This window comes from Sapajus apella, unplaced genomic scaffold (genome assembly GCF_009761245.1).
Source record: "Sapajus apella isolate SASKATOON/1434 unplaced genomic scaffold, GSC_monkey_1.0 scaffold1, whole genome shotgun sequence".
Lineage (NCBI taxonomy): Eukaryota > Metazoa > Chordata > Mammalia > Primates > Cebidae > Sapajus > Sapajus apella.
In genome coordinates this window covers 71,245,910-71,271,114 of record NW_022436941.1, presented here as the reverse complement: position 1 = coordinate 71,271,114, position 25,205 = coordinate 71,245,910, and the positions used below count along the sequence as shown (strand labels likewise).

The 25,205-nt window shown below is 38.8% G+C and overlaps 1 protein-coding gene and 1 long non-coding RNA gene across 10 annotated transcripts in view; one reads left to right on the top strand and one right to left on the bottom strand.

Annotated features, from left to right (window-relative positions):
• Nucleotides 1-25,205, top strand: part of MAST4 (microtubule associated serine/threonine kinase family member 4) — a 581,430-nt gene that overhangs the window by 342,797 nt on the left and 213,428 nt on the right. For 2 of the 9 annotated variants that reach the window (XM_032281141.1, XM_032280939.1), the window contains exon 1: nt 20,721-23,931. The exons of the other annotated variants lie outside the window; for them this stretch is intronic. In XM_032281141.1, the coding sequence (XP_032137032.1) occupies nt 23,885-23,931 (47 nt within the window). In that variant the 5' untranslated portion in view covers nt 20,721-23,884. Of the gene's footprint in view, nt 1-20,720; nt 23,932-25,205 lie in introns of those variants that run through there. 9 annotated transcript variants of the gene reach the window in all.
• LOC116553861 lies at nt 2,660-20,415 on the bottom strand. Its single transcript, XR_004269951.1, has 5 exons — nt 20,404-20,415; nt 15,249-15,259; nt 12,024-12,029; nt 9,310-9,316; nt 2,660-2,723 (listed from the first exon to the last, which is right to left on the bottom strand). It is a non-coding gene; the product is annotated as an uncharacterized LOC116553861 (long non-coding RNA).

The window sequence follows — 25,205 nt, the reverse complement described above, 5'->3', positions numbered from 1 at the left end:
AAAGTGTGAATTTGTGTGGAGCAGGGTCATGTGTTTTGAATGGACTGTATCAATGGGAACATATTTATAACAGTCTAATTCCTGGCTTTGCCATGTAATAGCTGAATGATCTTATATAAGTTATTTAACATCTCTGGTCCTTACTGTCTTCACCTGTACGATGGAGATAGTCATATTGGCACGCTTATCATGGGTTATTACAAAGATTAAATGAAGTGATATTTGTAAATGCGCCTTAAACAGTTTCTGATGAATGTTAACCTTTATGTGGGTTTGTTAAATAACAGCAAAAATGTCTTCAAATTATAAAGCAATGAAAAAGTCTTTTTAAGATTTCTTTTCCCAGAATCCTCTTTTTCTTAGGTAACCTTCAGTGCTGAGCTCCTTATGTGGCCCAAATCCTTGCTTTTAGAAAATCCTAAGACTGATGTCTGGGACCTTGCTTATATTGCTCTTTATCATTAGCAGTATCTTCTGTGCTACTCAGAAGCTCTTGTGCCCACTTCTTAATTACTCAGCCCTTTCTTCTGGATCCCCTCTCTCCTCCTCACGACAGTGTGGCTTTAACTAAGTTTCCCACTGCTTTCTTTCTCTCTAATCACTCAGCAAAGGACAAATTCCAGTAAACTTTCACTCATTGGTGGTGGAAGGACAAGAATCTAGGCTTTTGCCATGGGAAACACAGTCAGGCACTCATGTTATTTTAAAACACTGATGGTACTTTACTGTTTAATAAATATTTGTGCCCCTACTGTATGTCAAGCACTGTATGTTTAGGTGTGAAAAATATTGGGGAGGTACAGTGAACAGGACAGACATGGCCCCTTCTAAACTTCGTAAGTACTCATCCAAATTAGGATAACAAAATCCCTCTCACCAGAAGGGCTAAGGGGTGCCTCAGTGCAGGTTCATATGTACTACTTCATTTATTGCACTACCAGACTGTCTCCCCGTCTTTGAATCTCTGGTAACTAAACGTATATGGCACCTAGTAGGCATGGAACAAATGTTAGTGGTCTAATAGATCAGGCATTTATTTTGATGCATAGTAGGATAACATTTTCTTCCCCTTTTGCTGACCACTTTCTGTCCAACACTTAGTAATCCTCCTCTCCTCACTGATTTGTTATGTCTCATTATATTTAATATATATTCTTTCCGGTTTTGTTATCTGTATTTTCTTCAGCTATTATTACACTATTTTTAACAAGGGTAGACATGCGTTTCTATATTTGCCCTTCTTTTACAGGTTTTTATGTGATATGCTCATGTCATTTTTTTCAACTATTCATTTTTTTTTCTAGATAAGTGTTAGAGTCATGGTTGAGGTTCTCCCTCCATGCTGTATTTCCCTAAGGCACATATTAAAACTATACATTTCGTTTAGGAGAAAGTATCATCCGGTGGCATCTAATTTTTCTTCTATGAACATTTTTTATATTGAGTCTAATGACATTGGTATTAGTCTCTCTCTATAAAGTTTTTGTTTTCCTTGTAGTTAACCCATATTTTTATTATGATTTTACCTTGAGGGCATTTTTATTCTAGTTTTGTTTCTATGTTAATAGTTTCTTCTTTTATATCACCTTTTCTTTTTGTCATTGGTAACAAAACTGGAATTTTATGTGTTTCTGTGGGATCTGTTCAGGGCATTTAACTTTTATATTTATATTAATTCCAATAGTTTTTCAATTGAGTCTGTTTGGCTTTCTAGATATAAAATTATGTACAAATAATGATAATTTTTCCTTTTTCAATATTTTTACCTATTTTTGAACTTCCATATTACATTGAATCTTATTCCAAATCATCATTACATAATGATTATGGTAGATGTTTTTTTCTTATAATGTTTTTAATGCCTTATTAAGATAAATCTAGATTGTTACTGTAAAATATGCTTTCTAGTATAAGAAATATTAAAATTTAAAATGCCATATAACTTAAAATTTGGTTTTAGTTATATGGTAATTTTGTCACCAAGTGCCTCGTTCATATTTAAGTGAAAGCTTCTTGCTATCGAGAAAGAGAAAATGGCTTCAAGATAAGAAAAAAATTGCCTGAATTTAATGGACTTACAACTTTTAAACAGAAGAATACTGTCTAATTGGCTTTACAATGGTAATGATTGTGTTATATTCATGAGTTTAAAGAGGAGTTGGGCAAAGGCCAACCAGGATATCTGTTGAAAACCCAGGAGGACCTTCACCCTGGGAGCAGGGCCAAATCTGAGATATACCAAATTACACCTAAACCGTAACCAGCCTAGACTCAGCTCAGCCATGATTGCACTAAGGTCACTAAGGTGATTAATTCTCTATCTGCCTATGTGAGGAAGAGTAACACACTCTTGTAGAAAATAACATCCTTTAGAACATGTATTCTCAGTAGGCACAAGATTGGCTCTTCTGATGTGAAACAAATATTAAATGTTACAGTGATTTGTGGATCTTCAAACACCTACAACATATAAACCAATACAACTGCCAAGTTGGGGGAAATTAGTAACAAAAAGCCTAATAAAGTTCTGTATGGGGATAATAGTGAAAAATAAAGGTCGGGGAACACTAATTTAGAGCCTTTTCAGTTTTTTAGTACAATACCTGATAATTAAAAGTTACAGACATTCTAAAAGACAAGAACATGTGACCAAAAGACAGTAGACAGACCAGATAATGTACAGTTGCAATTTTGCTCCATAGATTGGAGTTAGAACATATGGACTTAAAGTGACATAATTACTGTTAACTTATGTTAATAAGTTGATTAAACACAATAGAAGGCAGGATTAGCAAACAGGAAGACAGGTTAATAGAAAATAACCTGTCTGGACCAAACTGAACTAGAGAGGAAATAATATATAAATGTATTCCACTTGCAACCTGTTTGCAAATTACCATCTTTGCCCATATCCTTGCTAAAAATATGTATTTTAATATAGTTTATATTTTGCCAATTTCTGTGTAAAGTGATATCCCATTGTTAATTTAATTCCATTTCTCTCACAACATTTTACCTTTTTATTGTATTTTGCTAGTTAGGTGTTCTTTCCTGAGAAACATCAATTCATATATTTGCCATTATGTCTCTGCTGTCATTTGTATCAATTTGTAATTTTTTTTCTGAGATAGTAACCTTTTGTCATTTCTGTTACAGATAAATTTTCTAAATCTACACATAAAACATTTGTGATTGCCGGGCGCGGTGGCTCACGCCTGTAATCCCAGCACTTTGGGAGGCCGAGGCGGGTGGATCACGAGGTCAAGAGATCGAGACCATCCTGGTCAACATGGTGAAACCCCGTCTCTACTAAAAACTACAAAAAATTGGCTGGGCATGGTGGCATGTGCCTGTAATCCCAGCGACTCAGGAGGCTGAGGAAGGAGAATTGCCTGAACCCAGGAGGCGGAGGTTGCGGTGAGCTGAGATCGCGCCATTGCACTCCAGCCTGGGTAACAAGAGTGAAACTCCGTCTCAAAAAAAAAACAAAAAAAAAACAAACAAAAAAAACATTTGTGATTAATATACTGTTTTATTTTACAACAAAGAAATCTGGATTTATTTGTATACAGGATACCTCAGAGATATTGCTGGGATTTTTATTTCCCACAGACCACTGCTGTAAAGTGACTACAATAAAATGAATATGATAATAAAGCAGCACACAGCTTTTTTTTTTTATTTCCCAGTGCATATAAAAGTTATGTGTATGCTCTACTGTAGTTTATTAAGTGTGCAGTAGCATTCTGTCTATAAAAACAGTGTACGTTAGCTAGGCTGTGGTGGCACATACCTGTAGTCCCAGCTACACAGTAGGCTCAGGCAGGAGGATAGCTCGAGCCTAGGAGTACCAGGCTGCAGTGAGCTATGATCACGCTCCTACACTCCAGTCTAAGCAACAGAGCAAGACCTCTCATAAGTATATATAATTATCTACACACATATTTTAATTTTAAAATACTTTATTGGTAAAAAAAAAAATAATAATAAGATCCTCTGAGCCTTTAGCACGTCATAATCTCTTTGCTGGTGGAGGATCTTGCCTTGATGTTGATGGCTATTGATTCGTCAGGCTGGTGGTTACTGAAGGTTGGGGTGACTGTGGCAGTTTATTGAAATAATTTAACAATGACGTTGCCACACCAATGGACTCTTCCTTTCACAAAAGATTATCTGTAGGAGTCAATGCTGTTTGATAGCATTTTGTCCACAGTAGAAATTCTTTCAAAATTGGAGTCAATCTTTTCAACACTGCTATTGCTTTATCAACTAAGTTTATGTAATATTCTAAATCCTTTGGTTTTATTTCAACAATGTTCACAGCATCTTCATTAGAAGCAAATTCTACCTCAATAAATCACTTTCTTTCTCATCCATAACAAGCCACTCTTCATCCATTCAAGTTTTATCATGAGGTTATAACAACTCAGTCACATCTTCAGGTTCCATTTCTAAACCTAATTTTCTATTTCCACTACATCTGCAGTTCTTTTTTCCACTGAAGTCTTGAAACCCTCCCAGTCATCTGTTAGAGTTGGAATCAACTTCTTCCACACTTCTGTTAAGGTTACTATTTTGACCTCTTTTTATGACCTTTTTTTTTTTTTGAGACGGAGTTTCGCTCTTGTTACCCAGGCTGGAGTGCAATGGCGCGATCTCGGCTCACCGCAACCTCTGCCTCCTGGGTTCAGGCAATTCTCCTGCCTCAGCCTCCTGAGTCGCTGGGATTACAGGCACGTGCCACCATGCTCAGCTAATGTTTTGTATTTTTAGTAGAGATGGGGTTTCACCATGTTGACCAGGATGGTCTCGATCTCTTGACCTCGTGATCCACCCGCCTCGGCCTCCCAAAGTGCTGGGATTACAGGCTTGAGCCACCGTGCCCGGCTTATGACCTTTTTAGAAGGTTTTTAATGTACTTTGCCCAGTTACATTAGAGGAATCATTATGGCTGCCATAGCCTTAAGAAAAATATTCCTTAAATAACACAACTTGGAAGTCAGAATTACTCCTTAATCCATTGTTGCAGAGTGGATGTTTTGTTAGCAGGCATGGAAACAACATTAATCTCTTTGTACGTCTTCACCAGAGCTCTTGGGTGACAAGGTACATTGCCAAAGAGCAATAATACCTTGAGAGAAATCTTTTTCTCTGAGCACTAGGTCTCAACAGTGAGCCTAAAACAGTTCGTTAGCTGTGCTGTGAACAGATGTGCTGTCATTTAGGCTTTGTTGCTCTATTTATAGAGCACAGGCAGAGTAGATTTACCATAATTCTGAAGGGCCTTGGGATTTTCAGAATGATAAATGAGCATTGGCTTCAACTTAAAGTCACCAGCTGCATTCATTCCTAAAAAGTGAGTCAAGCCGTCCTTTGAAGCTTAGAAGTCAGGCATTGACTTATCCTCTCTAGCTATGAAAGTCCCAGAAGGCTGTATTGTCTGCATTGATAATCTGCTATTTAGTGTAGCTACATCTTCTGGGTAACTTGCTGCAGCTTCTATATCAGCATTTGCTGCTTCCCCTTGCACTTTTATGGTATGGACTTCTTTCCTTAAACCTGCTAGCTTCCATCTTCTGCAGCTTCCTCACCCTTCTTGGCTCCCATAGAATTGAAGATAGTTAAGCTTTGCTCTAGATTAAGCTTTGACTTAAGGAAATGTTGTAGCTGGTATAATCCTCTGTTCAGAACACGAAAACTTTCTCTGTATCAGCAAGAAGGCTGTTTTGTTTTCTTATCGTTTGTGTGGTCACTGGAATAGCACCTTTAATTTCCTTCAAGAACTTTTCCTTTGCATTTACAAGTTGGCTACTTGTTTGGTGCAGAAGGTCCAGCCTTCTATCTATCTTGGCTTTTGACATGCCTTCCTCATGAAACGTAATCATTTTTAACTTTTGATTAGAAATGAGAGATGTGTATCCCTTCCATTTTTACTTGAGTGCTTAGAAGCCATTGTGGGGTTACTAATTGGCCAAATCTGATGTTGTCATGTCTCAGGAAACAGAGATGCCCATGGAGAAGGAAAGAGATGGGGGAACGGCTGATTGATCAAACAGTCAGAACACATACAACAATTATCAATTAAGTTCATTCTTATATGGACACGGTTTGTGGTGCCCCAAGATGGTGACAATAGTAACATTAAAGATCATTGATCATAGATCACCATAAAAGATATAATAATAATGAAAGCATTCAAAATATTGGAAGAATTACCAAAATGTGACTTAGAGGCATGAAGTGAGCACATACTGTTGGAAAGATGGTCCTGATAGATTTGCTCTGTGCTGGGTTGCCACACACCTTCAGTTTGTTAAAAAATGCAATCTTCTGCAAAGCACAATAAAAATTGGTATGTCTGTTCTGAAAATTATACTGGAAGACTATATTAGATGATAAAAGATTAGCTTTTACAGCGTATTCTAAACAACATTGATAAGCATGTAGACATTATGTTCTTTATTCCAGACTGTCATACATGTTGGTATGTGCATGTGTCTTATAGTTACCTGAGGTAATTTAGCTTGTTGACAAAAGCTGTTGAGTACTCCCAGTTAGGTTTCTTCATGACCACTTTCTTGGTCTTGAATTAATTATGTCAGGTGACTTAATGCTTAAAAATTAATTAATATAACCATTGTCTGACTTGCAAATTAAAAAGCTATTTAGATATAATTAAATAGTTAATGGCTGTCATGCAGTGTGAAATATCACTCTGTTGATACTGGTATTATAATGTGGGTGAAAGTGAGAGAGAGTGAGCATGTTGTGCCCTTGCAGATCTAAAACTGTTTGATTATTGGCATATATGTGTACAAAAAATGTTTATTGATTTCTTCCTGTCATGATAAAGTAGCCATGATCGATGTCATGCTTCCAGCGTTTGAATAAAGGTAGTCGTGTCATGAATGATAGTATAACATAAGGATTACTTCTTTCATCTTTGGAGGCTGGCTTTCTTAGTCCTTTCAGGCAACTATAGCAAAATATATAAGTTGGGTGGCTTATAAACAGAAACTTATTTCTCACTTTCTGTTGACTGAGAAGTCCAAGATCAAGGTGTTGGAAGATTCTGGTGAGGACCTCTTTCCTGTTCATAGATGGCCATCTTCTTGCTGTGTCTTCTTCATATGGCTGTAGAAAGGAGGGCGACAGCAATCTGGGGCCTCTTTTATAAGGTACTGATGCCATTTATGAGGGTCCTGCTGCATATCATAATCACTTTCCCCTTCCAAGTACCATCATATGGGAGGTCAGGGTTTTGGTGAAGCACAAACATTCAACCACCTCGTCTAGCACTGGCCATCTTAGTTCTCCTCTTATCACCCCACTTAACCTTAGAAAACTTAAGTATCCTTTCTATGCCTTAATTTTCTTACCAGTGAAATGAGGCTGATGATAGTATGTATCTCACTCAATTAAAAGTGAAAATGCACATTGAGTGCTAGCCCAGAGCAATTGTTTATAAATGGAAGCTATGGTTAGTATTCCCAGTAAAAATGCATGTTCACATTGTGTTTAGCATACAGGGGATTGAATAAGACTCTGAGATAAAGGAATATTTAAAGGTGCTTCCCCATTTTAGAAAGTTGTTAATTTTTTTTTAAAGCAAACAATGCATGCAGGGAAGTTTCAGGAGCCTAAATAACTTCTGTTGTCATTATCCCATGTACTCTCTAGCCTACAGTTGAAATATAGTTATATAAAATTAAGATAGTAGCAAATGTCAAGAGACTCATTTGTTTAATGGAATTGCTTGGTGAATGCATTTCTCCAAGTTTTGTGTTTAAGCAAAAATTATTACTAATGGTACCTTAAACTTTTTAGTATTTATTTGAATAATTTTATTATCTCTTCTGAAACACTAAGATATCAATTACAGTCCTGGGAAATGTGTGCTTAGAGAAAAAACATGCTGTCTTTTCTCTGTGGTAGCATTCTGAAATGTTTTGAGGCTACACTTGATGAACGTGCCATTTTTTCCCCAAAGAATCAAAGTTGGAGCATGATAAATGATAGAAATTTCAAAATCATTATGCAGTAGCAAAGGTGTGTTTTATATTCACTGGTCTTCTCTTATGAGTCAATTTCAGTTTTGAAAGAATCCCAAGCATTCTTATAGTATTAATCTTGTGTTTGACATGGAGGTTGAGACTTTTTAAAGTACAGGTAACCCTCTTCCCATTCTTTGTTCTATTGATTTGTTAGAGTTGACGTGTAAAATTTCTAGTTTTAAAACATTTTGAGGGTATTTTCTGATTTTGTTATTTTCAAAAAATAGCTTACAATTCCTATTTCCTTCTGAATATTTTCGGTGCAGCTATTTGCTTTCTGCGTGGCCACATGAGTTGTGTTGCATTTGTTTCTAAAATGATGTGTTTAATTTTCCACCAGTACAGAAAGTTGGTCGTGAATTGCCTTATGTGATAAACCAATGGGTTTTTAAAGTTGCTTCAAAGGTCATTATCTTCTACTCTTTGCTGGTTGTTCTGAGTACTTCTAAAATAAAAATCTTCAAAGCCATCTTTAGGTGATATCCTTGCTTTCCATTATGAGAATGAAATTAAAAATGTTATTAAATTGGTAGTAACTTGGCTTTAAATTGAAACTCTATATTAGCATAATAGAAGGCACTAGAACTTCTTTCTAAATAAGACTTTCTTTGCAGAAAATAGATGCTTTATAAATGTCTCTTGACTTCTTTTTCTAGTATGTGTGTTTTGTGTAACTTCTGATGTCTCTTCTCCCTGTAGTTATAGTAACACATAGACTTATGCCTAGGTTTTTAAATTAGTTTCCTATTGCTGTATAATAATTTATGATAAACTTAATGGCTTAAAACACCCATTTATTACCTCACAGTTCTGTCAATCAGAAGCTTAGACAGACCTCATCTGGGTCCTCTTCCAAGCTCTCCTGGCTGTTGGCAGAATTAGTTCTCTTACAAGAGTAGAACTCATGGCGCTTCCATGTTCTTTGAGTTTGGCAGTTCTCTGATACTTCAGTGAAAGATGATTGACTGATAACCTAATCATGGGAGTCATAGCACATCCTTTCCACAGGCTCTGCCCACAGTCCACAAGACCATGGAGATTATACAGAGTGTCAGCCATTGAAGGGGGTCTTAGAATTCTGCCTGTCATATCCTGGGTTTTAAAATGGGGAAAGTCATTTAAGGAAGGAAGTAAATGAACATCTGTTGACTGGGTTGCTAATATAACAATGTATAGCTTCCATTTTATAAATGAGCAAAACTTAAATTTGCAAAGACTGATTGGCTCGAGATATGACTGACTTGCAGGGCTGAACAGACATTCTTAGAGGCAAAAGCTTCAATTGAGTGAGAGCCTGGTTTTTAGTTGTTTTTCCTAAGCAGTTCAAGTTTCAATGAACTCTTTTTTAGCAGTTCACATTCAGGGGTTGTTTAAAACCTATGAACATATTTTCCCAAGGAAATCATGCTATAAATGATAAGTTCCCAATTGGCTCGACAAAATCCAACTTCGCACATATTCTCAGAAAAAAATCATCTTCAGGGTCATCCAGAACCTCTTGGGCCCTAATCCCTGTGCCCCAGGAAGGTAATTGAGGCCTTATGGCTGCCTTGTGTGGGGACAGCCCCTCAGAGATTAAAGTTACTATGACTCATCCAGAGATAAGGAGAAGCACGTACTGTGCCCTTAGCTGTCTCTGTGTCTGCTGGAGGTAGGTGAAGCCATTTGCTGCATCCACTCTGTTTTGGTAGGGAAAGCTTCCAACACTGAGCATTGGGATCGTATTTAATTTATCAATTAGGTAATTATGGTATATTCTATATACAGAATCTTACTGGCTGAATGATCTTTTATAGAGAATCATTATGTAGTGATAGTAGCTTTTTAAGTGGTGCCCATTAAACTTGCACAGCAGGTTATGTGCCAAACTATTTAACAAGCATCTTTATCCTTTGGCTAGTTTCCTCCACTATGTTCCTTTGAATCTGTATAAAGAGATGGCTTATAAGGTTTATATCAAACAGGTATTTATGCATTAGGTAAAAGGGTTTCAAAATAACGCAGCCTCCCTTTTTCTCTTCTTCCCATTTTGAGTTCTCTCACGTTCTTCTTGTCTTTAAAACGTGCTTGAGAAAAGAGGGAGAAACATGAACAATTCCCAGGGAATCCCCACAGGAAGGAGGAACCACTCTCAAACTGAAATTACTGAAGAGAAGCATCCTGCTGCTCATGACTGGAATACAGAGGAGCTGTGTGTGCCGAAGGTCAGACAGGTGATTGCGAAGGAAAAAAGTCAGAGGAAGGAATATCTCATTTTATTTTTCTTTAACTCTTTTTGTTGCTTTGGTATCTATTTTTATACCTCGGTGTCATGCTTTGTGACTTAGATGAAATTATTGAACTTCTTTATACCCTTATTGATGTTTCCCTAAATTTAGACCTTTTCTAATTCTAAATTTTACTTTCTTTTCATTCACTGCCTCAGGTAAAATAAATAAATAAATGAATTCTATTCCCTTTTGATCTTCATTTCAGGTTATTCAAAATGTATGGCTGACAGCCTTCAAAGGAATGATACAGGCATTGGATGTTTTATTCAGTATATTGCTGCTCTGCCCTTTTGTGCAGCTATTCAAATTGCTATGGAAGTGCCTGAAAGGTTGTCATGGATTTTGCCAACGGTAAATGACAAGCGGTAATATATATGGTGAATGTTCCAGGTGTATTGGAAATTACTGTTGCAGCTTCTATTTCATGGAAGTTTGTTTTTCACGTAACGCTCAAAGTTCAGTCTAAATTCTTTAGTCAGATAGATTTAGGTCTTACCTCACATGTAGTATGTGGAGTAAAAATAATTCGGAATGCAATTATGAGTTGGGAATGCATAAAAGCACAGAGGAACTTTTAAAACAGATTGTTTTTAATAATTCTGTGCCTTTGGGACAAATGACATTCTTTTTTTATGCCCTCCCCACTTTAGACGTCCACTTTCTTTTTCACTGGCTGTAGTGAAACTTTGGAAGATCGTTACCTTAGTGCCCCCTAATGAAATGTAAATAAAATGAATGATTACAGCTTGATTATGGTCTGGTATTTATGAGACTCCTGGTAACTTGCTGCATAAATTTAAGTATGTGAGTAAATTCTCTTAGGGACAGTCAATGTGAGAGTATTTTATTTTTCTTTATTTTTTATGATGTAGTAATTCTTTTCACCTCTGGATTCTTTATTGTTGTTTCTGCCCTAGAAGAAGTAGGACCACAGAAAATGAGTATATTTTTTCTGCATGACTTCTGTGGTCCCTGTAGGGTTTGGACCAGACCTGAGTTGCTGCCTGATCCTAACCTGTCAAAGGAACATTGAAATAAAGGGACATGGTTTGTTTTTTTTTTCTTCCTGTGCCCTATCCATCTCCCTACAAAGAAAAATATATGAACATTTCTCTCTCCTGCTTTTTCTTATAAAGCACATCAAATTTCAAGTCTGTACTTTTGTGGAAATCACAGTGTAATGGGTTACAGTCATCTCTGATTCTTCGAGGTTTTGAGTATTTTAAGCTTTCTACTTTGCCATCCAGATATTGAAAGCTAACCTCCCACACACTTTACTACTCAACACAGCTTCTCTGTGCAGCCTCTTCTTTCTAGAATTGTTATTATAGTGAAATATCCATATAATCCTCCTCTGACCTGCTAAGCATTTCCCCATGGCAGGAGACAGCCTTTTTTCCTAAAGTTTGCACACGTTGGCAAAGCCTGGTTGGGCAGCATATCCCGGACCCCACAGGAAAAGTAAGTTATTTTTAATTTAGATTTGAGATCACGGATATATTTTAATTCTTAATGTTGGGTCTCAAGAATTTCCCCTCTTTAGAGTCAGTAGCTGATGATATGAGGAGGCAGTATGAGACTGTAATTGGTAAAGATACATTAATACTCATTTAATAACCTCATGTGGCCCGGAGACTTTTTTAAAAATCTAATCTCTTTCCCCTGCAAAATACAAAGGAAAACAGAGTGTCTGGATGACAGAGTTCTTTTATAAAATGGACTGTCTCTCTTATGCACAAGCCAGGTGTCACAGGTTCTATTCCATCCCGCATACCCTGAGTATATAGAAGGAGTGGGTGACCAAGGAGGCTGGTGGCTTAAAAACTTAAACAGGCTGAGGGACTAATTTCCCAAGTTGGCCGAGCAGATAGAAAAGGAAAGGCAAGATGAGAACCTGTGCTGTATTCTGAATTGGATTACCTGTTACAGAGCCAATGACTGAGTTTCAAAGAACCAAACTTGGAGTGTGAGGGTGATAAGATACATGTGCAATCTGATTCCAGGTTTTAGATTATCTAGAGAGGAGTAAGGCATTACTGGCATTCACATATAAAATCTCTGTGTAATATCACCAGAGATTGCTCTTCAGTAGCTCTCTGCTTGTTTGGTTACAGAAGTATCAAAACATGTGCTTTTATGCTTCTTTCCTACCTCCTGATAGCCAAAGCCTTTGTTGTCCCCCTGCTCCCCAAGCTAGGCAGGTACAGTAAAGTCCCTCAGCCTGTCCTCTCCAGGGCAGCTTGCACCACTCCTCCACAGCACTTTCCAAGCCCTGTAAGCACTCTTGGTACTCACAGCCATGTCACTGGGCTTTAAAATGCTGTCTGTGTTCATTGGTGTGGCTGGAGCTTAGTAAAACATGGCAAGTTGGACTTCTTTTTTTTTTTTGAGACGGAGTTTCACTCATGTTACCCAGGCTGGAGTGCAATGACGCGACCTTGGCTCACCGCAACCTTCGCCTCCTGGGTTCAGGCAATTCTCCTGCCTCAGCCTCCTGAGTAGCTAGGATTACAGGCACGCACCACCATGCCCAGCTAATTTTTTTGTATTTTTAGTAGAGACGGGGTTTCACCATGTTGACCAGGATGGTCTCGATCTCTTGACCTCGTGATCCACCCTCCTCGGCCTCCCAAAGTGCTGGGATTACAGGCTTGAGCCACCGCGCCCGGCCTGTTGGACTTCTTAAGATGGCCCAGAGTGATATGAATTTCACTAGTCAATAATGGGTAAATAAGCTATCTGGAAATAGTCTCCCAGTTGAATTTAACACCCTTTGTGACTATACTTTTAGTAATCTTTGTTAGCTAATTACCTCTTGGCTTTGTCAAGTATTTATTGAGTGCCCACTTTGTGTGTGGGCACTGTGTTAAGCATTTAATATAGTGCTTAGAAACAGTGAGTAGAAAACGCATGTGGCCCCTGCCCTCATGGGGCATTTAATTCACACCCCCCGACAAATTTTTAATGGCATTTTTTAAAACATTGCATAAAGTCAGATATATATTGTATATACATGCCAAAAAGTAAGCTGGAGGTATTTGGCAAAGAACTATGAATGCAAACAATAGCAAATAGACAAAAATATTAAATGAATGAGTACATTACCTGGAAAAATACTACTGGAATCATTTTCTCAAACAACTTGTCCTTACTATGATCTGGAAAATCTAGCTTACTACAATAGAAAGAATGCAGTAGTTGGAGTCAGAACTGATTTCCAGTCCCAGCTCAATCAGTTACTAACTATTGATGTTGGGCAATGATATGGTTTTGCCCTGTGTCCCCACCCAAATCTCACCTTGAATTCTAGTAATCCCTATGAGTCAAGGGCAGGACCAGGTAAAGATAATTGAATCATGGCGGTGGTTCACCTCATGCTGTTCTCTTGGTAGTGAGTGCATTCTCATGAGATCTGATGGTTTTATTATTTAAGGGGCTTCTGCCTTCACTCAGCACTTCTCCTTCCTGCTGCTGTGTGAAGTAGAATGTGTTTGCTTCCCCTTCCACCATGATTGTAAGTTTCCTGAAGTCTCCCAAGCCATGCTGAACTGTGAGTCAGTTAAACCTCCTTCCTTTTACCCAGTCTCGGGTATGTCTATTAGCAGAGTGAGAACAGACTAATACAGGCAAGTAATTATTTTGGTCACAGATAGCACTGTAAAATTTATCCCTTTAAGATTCTGTGTTTTCTGTTATACGTAGGGTTCTATATTTTCACACGGATTTGTCTTTTAATCCTATTTTTCATGGTTCTGATTTAATTTACTTTTAATTTTCTACTTTGCTTCATTTGTTAGTTTAACAAAAAGTTATTGAGTAGTCCATTTATGTGTTTACTCTTATGTATTGCCTCAAATCCTAGATGGAATGATGCTGAGTATAAATAACTTTTTTAAAGAGGGAGTGTATTTGAGAAGTGTCTGAAAGCTGTAAAACCTCTAAAATAGATTATTTGCTTTATAAGAGCTACAGCTTGAGACTTTGAGGGATCCTCAAGTTCACAGGCTTGGAAAATTTTTGCAAACTGGTCACGTTCATGCCACCAGCACATAGCTCAAGAAACAGAACATGATTCTTACCTCAGAACTCCCCTTTGAAAATCCTACCACTGCCTCACCCCACCCTTCCCCATATTCCACCATCTTAACCACTATCTTGACTTCTAATAGCATAGGTTGCCTATACCAGAAATTTGAAGTTATATATATAAGCAGAGTCATAGGGTAAGTATAGTAGTGTACTTTTTTCTTTTTCTTTTTTTCTTAGTTGTGGATAATATACCCAACACAAAATTTTCATTTCAACCATTTTTAAGCATACAATTCTGCGCATTAAGTACATTCACATAGTTGTGCAACTATCACTGCCATGCATCTCTAGAGCTTTTTCATCTTTCCCAACTGAAACTGTTTCCATCAAACACTAACTTCCCACTCCCCCTTCCCCTAGCCTCTGACAATAGCCATTCCACTTTCTGTCTCTATGAACTTAACTCCTCTAGAGTAGCTAAATAGAGTAGTAGCTACCTAGAGTAGCCTCATACAATATTCGTCTTTTTGTGTCTGGCTTATTTCACTTAGCATAATGTCTTTATAGTTCATCCATGTTGTAATATGTGTCAGAACTTCTCTTCTTTTTAAGGCTGAATACAATTCTATTGTATGGATAATACCACATTTTGCTCATCTATTCATCTGTCAATTGACGCCTGGCTTGCTTCCACTTTTGGCTATTGTGACTCATACTGCTGTGAAAATGGGTATATACATGTCTGAGTTCCTGTCTTCATTTCTTTGGTAATATACCCAGAAGTGGAATTGCCAGATCATATGGTAATTCTGTGTTTAAGTTTCTGAGAAGCTGCCATACCATTTTCTGCATTGGCTGCACCATTTTACATTTCCGCAGTTATACTTCCTTTTACTCAACATTATGCTCAACATTATGTTTGCAAGGTTCATCCACATTACTGCATGCAGTTGTGGGTCATTTAGTCTCATTGCTGCGTAGCGTTCCATCATGTGAATGTGCCATAACGTACTTAGCCATTTTACTATTGATAAGCATTTGGGTAATTTTCAGTTTTTGGTTATTACACGCAGTGCTACTATTAGAGGGCATTTTAAAATTGGGCCTTAAGTTTCTGTAGCTTTGTGATTTTTTTATGGAAACGAAAACATTAAATTGAAGACATTCTTTGAACAACAACTCATAATGCTTTCTGACTGTATCACTTGGTAATTTAAATTTCGTCAAGTGATGGAATAGCTAATGCATGTTATCCTAAGAGAAGGGGACTTGCTTATCACGTGACTGGAAAGTTGAGGTGTCCAGCTTCCAGCAACACTGACCTTATTCCTGCCTCCTGGTCACATCAGTCCAACCTCTGCTTTTGTCACATCTCCTTCTCTAACTCTGTCTCTTGTATCCCTCTTTTCTGTTACAGGAAATCATTATTACATTAGGTCCACACAGATAATACAGAATAGTCTTCTCATCTCAAGACCCTTAATCATATCAGCAAAGCCCCTTTTGTCATGTAAAATAATATATTCACAGGTTCTTGGGATTGCTACATCTTTAGAGAGCTATTTTGCCTCCTATGATGTGTGTGTGGGGTGTGTGTGTGTGTGTGTGTGTGTGTGTGTGTGTGTGTGTATGTATTTTTTCCCACTGATGAGCCAATGATAATGTTCCTCTCCTTTATAACTTTGTGTTTTTTTTTGGAGTTAGTAATTGGGGTGTTTCTCTTCTTTTTCGATCATATGTAGCTGTCCTGAATCCTTTCCACACTCTTCAATAGAACTATGAAACTCTTGTTTGCACTTTCCATGTTATCAAACATATCAGATCACCTATAAGTTTGTTTTTTCTCAAAATCTTTTCCTGGGCCCTCCATTGTTTCTTTTCCAAGCTGGATGATGTGCTCTCTAGATCTGCTGCATGGCGACAGTTTTTGGTGATTTCCCTTCACCCTCATTAACATCATGGTAATTCCCTTCACCCCTCTCCATGTACTGCCCTTTCTTTGATCTCATGCGTTTCTCTTAAATGGTTTATTTCATTGTTCATGTGGAGCATGTCCTGCAGGAGCTTCTTGAGAAGAAGTGTACAAGTGGCAAACTTGACACCTTAAATGACAGTGATGAACCCTCTCTGACTGGGGAGAAAGGGGCCCATGTTGTTGGGGGAAGGAAGAGAAGCAGCAGAGAATGGTGAGAGAGAGACAGATGAGGAAGAGAGGAAGATGTTTCCACCCTGGTGTTTTCTCATAATGCCTCTGTAGGACAGAGTCACGTCTTAGTCATTTTGCTTCTCTCATGTCTCACCCAGAGTGAACACTTAAGATGTGTTCTTCAATGAATGAACACATACAGATAGCCTCAGATTTCCTGCTCTTTGAAGTGGTAGAGAGTCCTCAAAAACCATTAGCCAGCTTCTTATAAAGACCTGCTCAGAAACTGAACTCCAGTTATTAAAAGATACCACCAAACTCAAACCTGTTTTTTACCTCCTCATCATATAGAACATAAATCTGACCCCCCCATTAACTTTTATTCTACTCTTCCTGCTTCACCAGATGATACAATCCTGGGTACCCTAACTTATGTATGGTTCATCTTTGCATCCCTGATAATGTCATGAATTGTATAATGCTCAGTAAAGATTTGTTCAATGACTCTTCATCGCACACACGGCCTTTCTGGTGTGCACCGATTGAGCTGGCCTTGTTCCAGCATCAGAGACTTTGCAGTTGCTGCTCCCTCTGCCTGCAGCACTCTTTCCCCGACTCTGGCAATTTTCATCCTGCAGATGAAGCTTGCCCATCATGTCATCTTCCCAGTCTGATCTAAAGATACTGTGTGTTAACTGCCCATCATCCTGTGATGTGAGTACCTGTCATTATCAGAAATGACCTTATGTGTGTCTTTATTTATTTTCCCTGATAAATGGAGACTCAATAGATGTGCCTTTCTGTCTCATCCACTGCTGTATCTCCACACCTAGAACAGGGGCTGCTGAATAATAATGTATTAAATGAATGATATGAGCTGTTGAGAGAATGACAATGTTAATAGCTTCATCTAAACTTTACTGGATTATGTGAGTGGTTAGAGAGTACATACACACTCACCTTCTTTGAAAGTTTTCCTCAACTGTGCACACCTTTTAAGAATATAGAAATAGGCCGGGCATGGTGTCTCACACCTGTAATCCCAGGACTTTGGGAGGCCAAGGTGGATGGATCACGAAGTCAAGAGATGAGAACATCCTGGCCAACATGGTGGAATGCTGTCTCTACTAAAAATACAAAAAGTAGCTGTGTATGGTGACAATTGCCTGTAGTCCCAGCCACTCGGGACGCCGAAGCAACAGAATTGCTTGAACCTGGGAGGCAGAGGTTGCAGTAAGCTGAGATCGCGCCACTGCACTCCAGCCTAGCGACAGAGTAAGACTCTGTCTCAAAAAAAAAAAAAAAAAAAGAAATGGAAAAAGAATATAGAAATAATTGAACATTCAGGGAATGCACTTGTCCTAAGATTTTGTGTATTCCTTATGAGTGCCTTGGATTTAGAAAGGAAAAAGGTGAGAAAATATTGCATTGGGGAGATTTGTCCCTTGACTTTCATCTGAGAAGCCAAAACTCTTATGTTAAACTCCTGTATGCCCAGGTGCCTCAGACACATGCAACTGGCTTTATTCTTGAGCCAGCCTATTTAACTATGGCCTCAAAATAAGCAGTGATGAAGCTTATTTTGTATGCAGTTTGGGTCATATTGCTTTTAAAAATTCCGAATCTAGGTTACTGTTCCTGAATGGCATGGAGACCCTGATAATTAGGTTTCTGTGACTTAGAGACAGTTCTGAGGCTCTGTCTATAAAAAGCCATTCCTCCTGAAAACAGGACAGAAGTATATACATACAGGGAAGTAATATTCCCAGAGAAGAAATGTGGCATGAGAAGCAAAACAGTTACAGTGTTCCTCCCTCACCCCATTTGCGTACAATGAAATCAGCATTGACGTGTTAAAATGAGTCAGTGATGCTGAGGGTCCTGCAGACATTGACCCTTGTCTCTAGAGCAAGGTTTGTAGAATAGCAGTTTTGATTTGAATAATTCTATGTTGTGGGGCAGTATCTGTATACTGTAGGATGTTTAGCAGTATCCGTGGCCTCTGTTCGCTAGATGCCAATTGCAGCAACCCCCTCATTCCCTGCTGTAAAGAGTAAAACCTAAGATGTCTTCAGACATTGCAAAACCTGGTTGAGAACCACTACTCTAGAGAATGCATAGAAGGATCTAGCCTTAAACCATGCCTCTGGGTTTGTTTAAAAACCATATTTCCACCGTGAATGCAGCAGCAGTGGTAGAGAAGACTCCTTAACTTCCACCTTGTCATACGTATGTCTTCTCAGTCATACCAGAGTACTGTGGTTTAAACCAGTGTCTTCCCCACCCACCCACCTCTACCAGAAATATATCACACTACTCTAGTGTAACCTTAGGCTCTTCTTTTGTAGACACGTGTGTACAGCTAGTTCACGATATATGCCTTCCAGCCAGCAGAGGTCTTTTCTGGGTCTTCATGTGGTATCTGAACGTGTCCCAATTCTCCAGCTTCTTAAGACCACTCTTTGAGGTCATTGCTTTGACACTGTTTAATTATTTAACACTGTGGTAAGCTACAATTATATAAAAAATGAAAAATTTCTTGAATTGGTGGTTTCTCCAGTATAGAGAGGGTCATTCATACATTTCAGCACATATTTATTGAATACTTATGTGGGCTGCTCTTGGCACTAGCAATAAATGGCTATAAACAATATACAACACACTTGCCTTCTAGGAGCCTACACTCTGATAGGGGAAGACAGACAATAAATAAGTATAACATATGTTAGGTGAAAAATACACCAAGATGAGAAGAAAGGCTGGGCATGGGACTCATGCCTGTAATCCCAGCACTTTGGGAGGGTGAGGCAGGAGGATCACATGAGCCCAGGAGTTCAAGACAAGCTTGAACAAGCTTGGCCAACATGGTGAAACCCCATCTCTACTGAAAACACAAAAATTAGCAGGATGTGATGGCACATGCCTGTAGTCCCAGCTACTAGGTAGGCTGAGGCAGAAGATCGCTTGAACCCCAAAGACAGAGGTTGCAGTGAGCTGAGATCATGCCACTGCACTCCAGCCTGGGAGACAGAGCAAGGCTCTGCCTCAAAAAAAAAAAAAAAAAGGAGAGAGGCCAGATGTGGTGGCTTATGCCTGTAATCCCAGCACTTTGGGAGGCTGAAGTTGGTGGATCACTCAAGTCCGGGAGTCTGAGACCAGCCTGGACAATATGGTTGAAACCTGTCTCTACAAAAAATACACACACAAAAATTAACTGGGCATAGTGGCATGTGTCTATTGTCCCAGCTGCTTAGGAGGCTGAGGTGAGAGGATTGTTTGAACCCAGGAGGTGGAGGCAGAGGTTGCAGCGACCCATAATTGCGCCATTGAACTCCAGCCTGGGCAACGGAGTGAAACCCTGCCTTAAAAAAAAAAAAAAAAAGAGATGAGGAGAAGGAACACTGGATGGGAAGTCTTGTGTTTTTAAATAGGGTCAAGCAAGAGGTAAAGAAAGTTCAGGAGCAGGATGTTTGGACATCTCAGGGTAAAAGAGTTCTAGGCAGTGGGAATGGTAAGTGCAAAGGGGAAGAGGCAGGGCTGTGCTTGGTATATGTGAAGGATAGTGAGGAGTGTCGGGGAGGGAGCTGTAGAAGAGGGGGTGTGGATGTGTGCTGTGGACATAGCATATGGAGCTTTGGAGGCCTGGTAAGACTCTTCTTCCATTTTTTATCAGACAAAATTTCAAACATACACTGAAGTGCAGAGAATAGTATAACGAATCCCTTATTTGCCTATTACCCAAGCTTAATAAATAGTAACCAAAGCCAATTTAATTTTATATATGGTTACTCCCCCTACCCAGATTGTTTTGAAGCAAACTCTACATGTATTATTTCATCTGTAAATATTTTTGTATGTATCTATAAAAGATAGGGAATTAAAGGTGATCATGATTCAATATCACACTTTAAAATGATTGGCCAGTTATAGCAGATAATATCCAAACTGTGTGTATATATATATATATGCACACACATATGTATCAATATATATTTCAGGCTGAAGTGTGTACATATGTAATAAGCTGATTTTCTAAATGCCTGATTATGTGTGTGTTTGTTTATAGTTTGATTAGTTTGATATCAAGATCCATTAAAAAATTCATATATTACAATTAGCTGATATGTCTCTTAAGGGTTTGTTGTTGTTGTTTTTGTTGTTGTTTTTGGTAGAGACAGGGTCTTGCTATGTTGCCCATACTGGTCTAGAACTCCTGGGCTCACGTCATCCTTCCACCTCAGCCCCCCAAAGTGCTGGAATTACAGGCATGAGCCACTGTGCCTGGTCTTTTTTCAAACTTTGGGTTCCCCTTCCATCTCTTTTTCTCCCCATTAAATTTTTGAAGAAACCAGGTCATTTGTTCTGACTTTCATATCTGGCTTTTGCTGATCACACCTCTGTGATACTGTTTTAACATATTCCCTTGTCTCTATCCTGTAACTTGATATTTTGATGTAGAGGCTTGGTTGTATCCAGTAGTGCTAGAGTCTTCTTGGTAAGATTACATCATTTGTGTTGCCTTGAGGTGCTCATGGTGTCTGAGATTTCTCTCTTTGTGATGTCAGCAGTCATTGATGATCTTGGCTTAGATTCCCTCGTTCTTTAGAGCCTGAAAAATTGTGACATTTATGACTGCAGTTCCTTCTTTATTTACCAGTTGGAGTGAACGATTTCACCATCCATGAGGTGTAACTCGCAGGGGAACCAGAGATGTGCTTGATTCTTTCCCTTTATCAGTTTGCAAGATTACTGTGGTAGTTCTCTAGCATCCTCTCAAAGTGATGTGACTTTCTCTTCTCTTCTTGAACTCATGACTTTAAACATTTGATATGTTGTGACACATTACCATTGTCATTCCTATTGATGCTTGGTTATCCCATTTAGGGCCAAATGTGCTAAATTTGTGGCTTTTACTCATAGGGAAGCTGTTGGAGGGTTTTGAACAAAAGAGTGACATATTCTGAAAGAGATCACTCTGGAATTTATGTGGTCACCAAAGTATGGAGGATACCAAGGAGGAAGTAGAGAGACCAGTTAGGAGGAATAATCTGGCCAAGACACAATGTATTTAGGATCAGGGTGGTTTAGATGGAAATAATGGTGGCATTCTGGATATTTTACATTGGAAGGAAGCTTCTTTTGGGGTTTGGAGGGTAGGATGATGAGTTTGCTTTGGATATGTTAAATTAGGGGTAGTAGAAGGAAATTGAAGTGAAAATGTATTGTAGTCAATTGGCTATATGGACCTGAAGTTGACTTCAGAAGATCTGTGTGTAGAAGACTATTGAATAATATTCTAGTGTGTTTCCTGAGATGAGGGTCGACCTTAAAATGTTAAAGAATTTGGGAATTTAGCTTTATTTTTTGGCATAGGGTGGTTACTGATTTTTTTCTTTTCTTTATTTATCATTGTCTGGCTTCTGACACTCAGGCTTTCAAACTTTCCCTGACCAACTTTCCTAAGAAAAGTTGATTCCTCTTTGTTGTGTTCTATTATATCTTGTTTGTTTATTTGAGATGAACTCTTGCTGTGTTGCCCAGGCTGGTCTCAAAACTCCTGGACTCAAGCAATCTTCTTGTTTCAACATTCTGGGTAGCTGGGATCTATTATATCTTTAGTTTCCTTTTGTGATAAATTACAAAAACTTTTTACATTTCTATCTGCCTCTTGGTGGAGTCAATGACTTTATTTCAAGTATGGATTTGTTACCTCTAAAGGGTAGAAGGATTGGTTGGTTCTGTGAGCTCACAGTGAGAGATAATGGTACCTAGTTAACATTAACAGATGCCCCAGAGCAAGTTGATAGGTAAGGATGTAGGATAGAGAAGAGTTCTGAGAGCATCCTATAAACCTCCACTGGCTCACAGGCACCTTTGTAGAGTTAGAAACAGGTAGCCCTCCAGAAGCTCACAGAGCTGAGGGAGACTTGGTGAAAATGAGAAAAATGAGGTGAAGCAACTCAGAGCCAGGCACAGGCATAAAAACATGGAGAGCAGACTGGATGTCATTTCCCACTTCCCTCCTTGCCCTGGGCACAGCCTGAACAACTGCCGGTGGCATCCCTGCCTAGACAGGCCTCTGGGATAAGAGTAAACACACTGGGATCTAATCCTAGCATAGCCGCCGACTGTGTGCCCTCAGTTTCTTCATCTGCAAAAAAATGGAGTTTGGCTTCATAGCCTTTGAAATGTAACTGCTTGATTATACTTGCTATTTCACCGCAGTTTGGCTGTGTGTCTCTCTCTTTGTGTGTGTGTGTGTGTGTGTGTGTGTGTGTGTGTGTGTGTGTGTGTGTGAGAGAGAGAGAGAGAGAGAGAGAGAGAGATGCCTTGTAGTACTTGAAAATTAGAATTCTTGATAAAATAAAGCTCTAATTAGTTCTAGTGTTTCTTCTCAACAGACCAGGGGTTGCCAAGTTTTAAAACACTTTAAAATGCATTAGAGGAAGTGAGTCAGTTATGTTCTTCATACGCGACAATGGAAGTACACTTAGTGCCAAGTTATGAATGCTGTGAAAAATTAGGTTTTGAATAAATACAAGGTGAAACTTTCAGGTTTTGAAAGCACATGTTCTCTTTTTCCCTCCTTATTCATATTAGATCGCTTTTGTAAAGTATACAGCACTGAGGTCTTAAAAATGAGCTTTTCAAAAATAAAAATCCAAATGCCTATCTCTTGCGTTTCCAGTTGGTAGTTTCCTATGATAGGGTTTGCCTGTTCACACAAGTCTTTGCCACACAACAGAGTCTGGCTTCCCCCAAATTAATGCAGTTAGTTTATTCCTCTTTCTGATGATTGCCATATATAGAGAAAGATCTAATTATTTGTATGTGGCACTATTCCTCATTTCTTTCTTGGGGACTATGAGTGATTTAGTTAACTCCACCAAGGGAAGTGTAAGACGAGCCTCCTCAGGGTGGCTGAATTCTATTCGAGAGCATCACAGGGAGGTGGGGAGTAGCTGACGTGTGCTGAGATAAACTCTTTTACAAGTATGACACTGTTGCTTTATTTTTTTGCCCCAGTCTGCAGGGGCAAAAGGACTTTTCATTTCACTGAGGTGAAAAGTGGGTCTGTGAGTGGAGCGACTTTCTTTAAAAAAAAAAAAAAATCAAAAACCAATTACTTGATATGCAGAGCTGCAAGCCTCGTTCCTCTAACAAAATCAGTGCAGTGTGCACTGCCGTTAACCTGAGGAAAGCAGCTGACATCTCTTGATTACAGCTAGAGGTGGAAGGACCCAAACTTGCAGCCTCCCCCTCCCCCTCGAGAGAGTGTTAGTCCAGTCCTTTAGAGAGGTTCGGTTTGGCTCTCTGTCATCACCGGGACGCTAGCAGGGAGTGTGTGTCATGGTTACAATAGAGTGTGCTAACATATAACAAGCATGAAAGCCCAGCGGGAAAGGCTACAGATTCCGGGGCTGACCTTGGAGTAAGTATTGTCTGTCTTTAATATTTTAATGCTTTCTGCATGGCACTCGCTTTCCGGCGACCAATAGCTATTTAGCATTTGTTTGTACTGACAGCCTCAGAGCACTGCAGTGTGAGGTGGAAGAACATGTCTTAAAATGCATGGGATTTGGTTTCAGCAAATGTGGACACCCAGACCAGCATTTTGCATTGCAGTCAGAGGAAAAGCATTGCTGCATATTTAAAGTTACTAAACCCCAGTTCTGGAAACATCTTAACAGCTCATTGTGAAAGAATGTATCAGTAGGCCATGGTGTATCTGTCTTTTTCTCCTTCTCTCTTACTGTTTATCCCCATGTTTCCTTTTTCTAAAGAAAGGCCTCTGTCTGCATTGAATAATAGAAGACATTACAATGGATTAGAGTCCGAGAGAAGGGTTATTTGTGACATTCATTAGATGTGATCCATGTTTTATCTGTGCAACAGAATATTAATGAACTGTGGTACATTTAGAATCCTCTCGCAGAATCTCCAGCCACTGCATGCAGTGTGTTTACCTAGTTGAGCTGTGTGTTTGCTTAGCTGTTTTTTTCTTTAACCCATTAACTCATCTGACTGTCTTCTGATGTGATGTAGCTGCATGAACATGTCCACATCTAATCTGTGGCGCAGAAGTTAGACATCTGTGATGCAGGAAGTGTCAGCAAATTTTTATTTTAAATCTGTTAGTCAAAAATGCAGAAGCTGTGAGTTAGTCTGTGCTGGCACACTTAAAATAATAAACAGTAAAATATAAATCCGGTAGAAAAATATAAATATCACTCTTTCTAACTTACAGCACAGATAGAAAATTACATTTTAGTGAAATCTGTACAGTGCCAATAATCTCATACTGGACTGCCTCCAGAAAGAGACTGCAGGACTGTGCTCAGTTCTGAGGATTAATTATTCCTCTTGAATTCTGTAGATGCATCATACAAGAGAAATTATTTCCTTAATTAATAAAAACATGACATTCTGAAGTGAATACTTTTCTAATCAGTCCTTGCTCTAAAATTGTGCCCTGATTTTATACTAATGCAGAGCTCACTTACAAAAAGTTAGAGGGCTCTTACAACCTTCTTGCTAGATGTGACATTTTTCATATTAGAGGTATGAATATTATTTACCCATTGCCCTAATATTTCTCCCATCTCCACCCCCACCCTAGCATTCAACTCTCACCATCTGTGTGGAATATTTTAGCGGCATGCACTCATTCTTCTACTTAACCCTCCTCTCTCTAGCGTTCTGGAA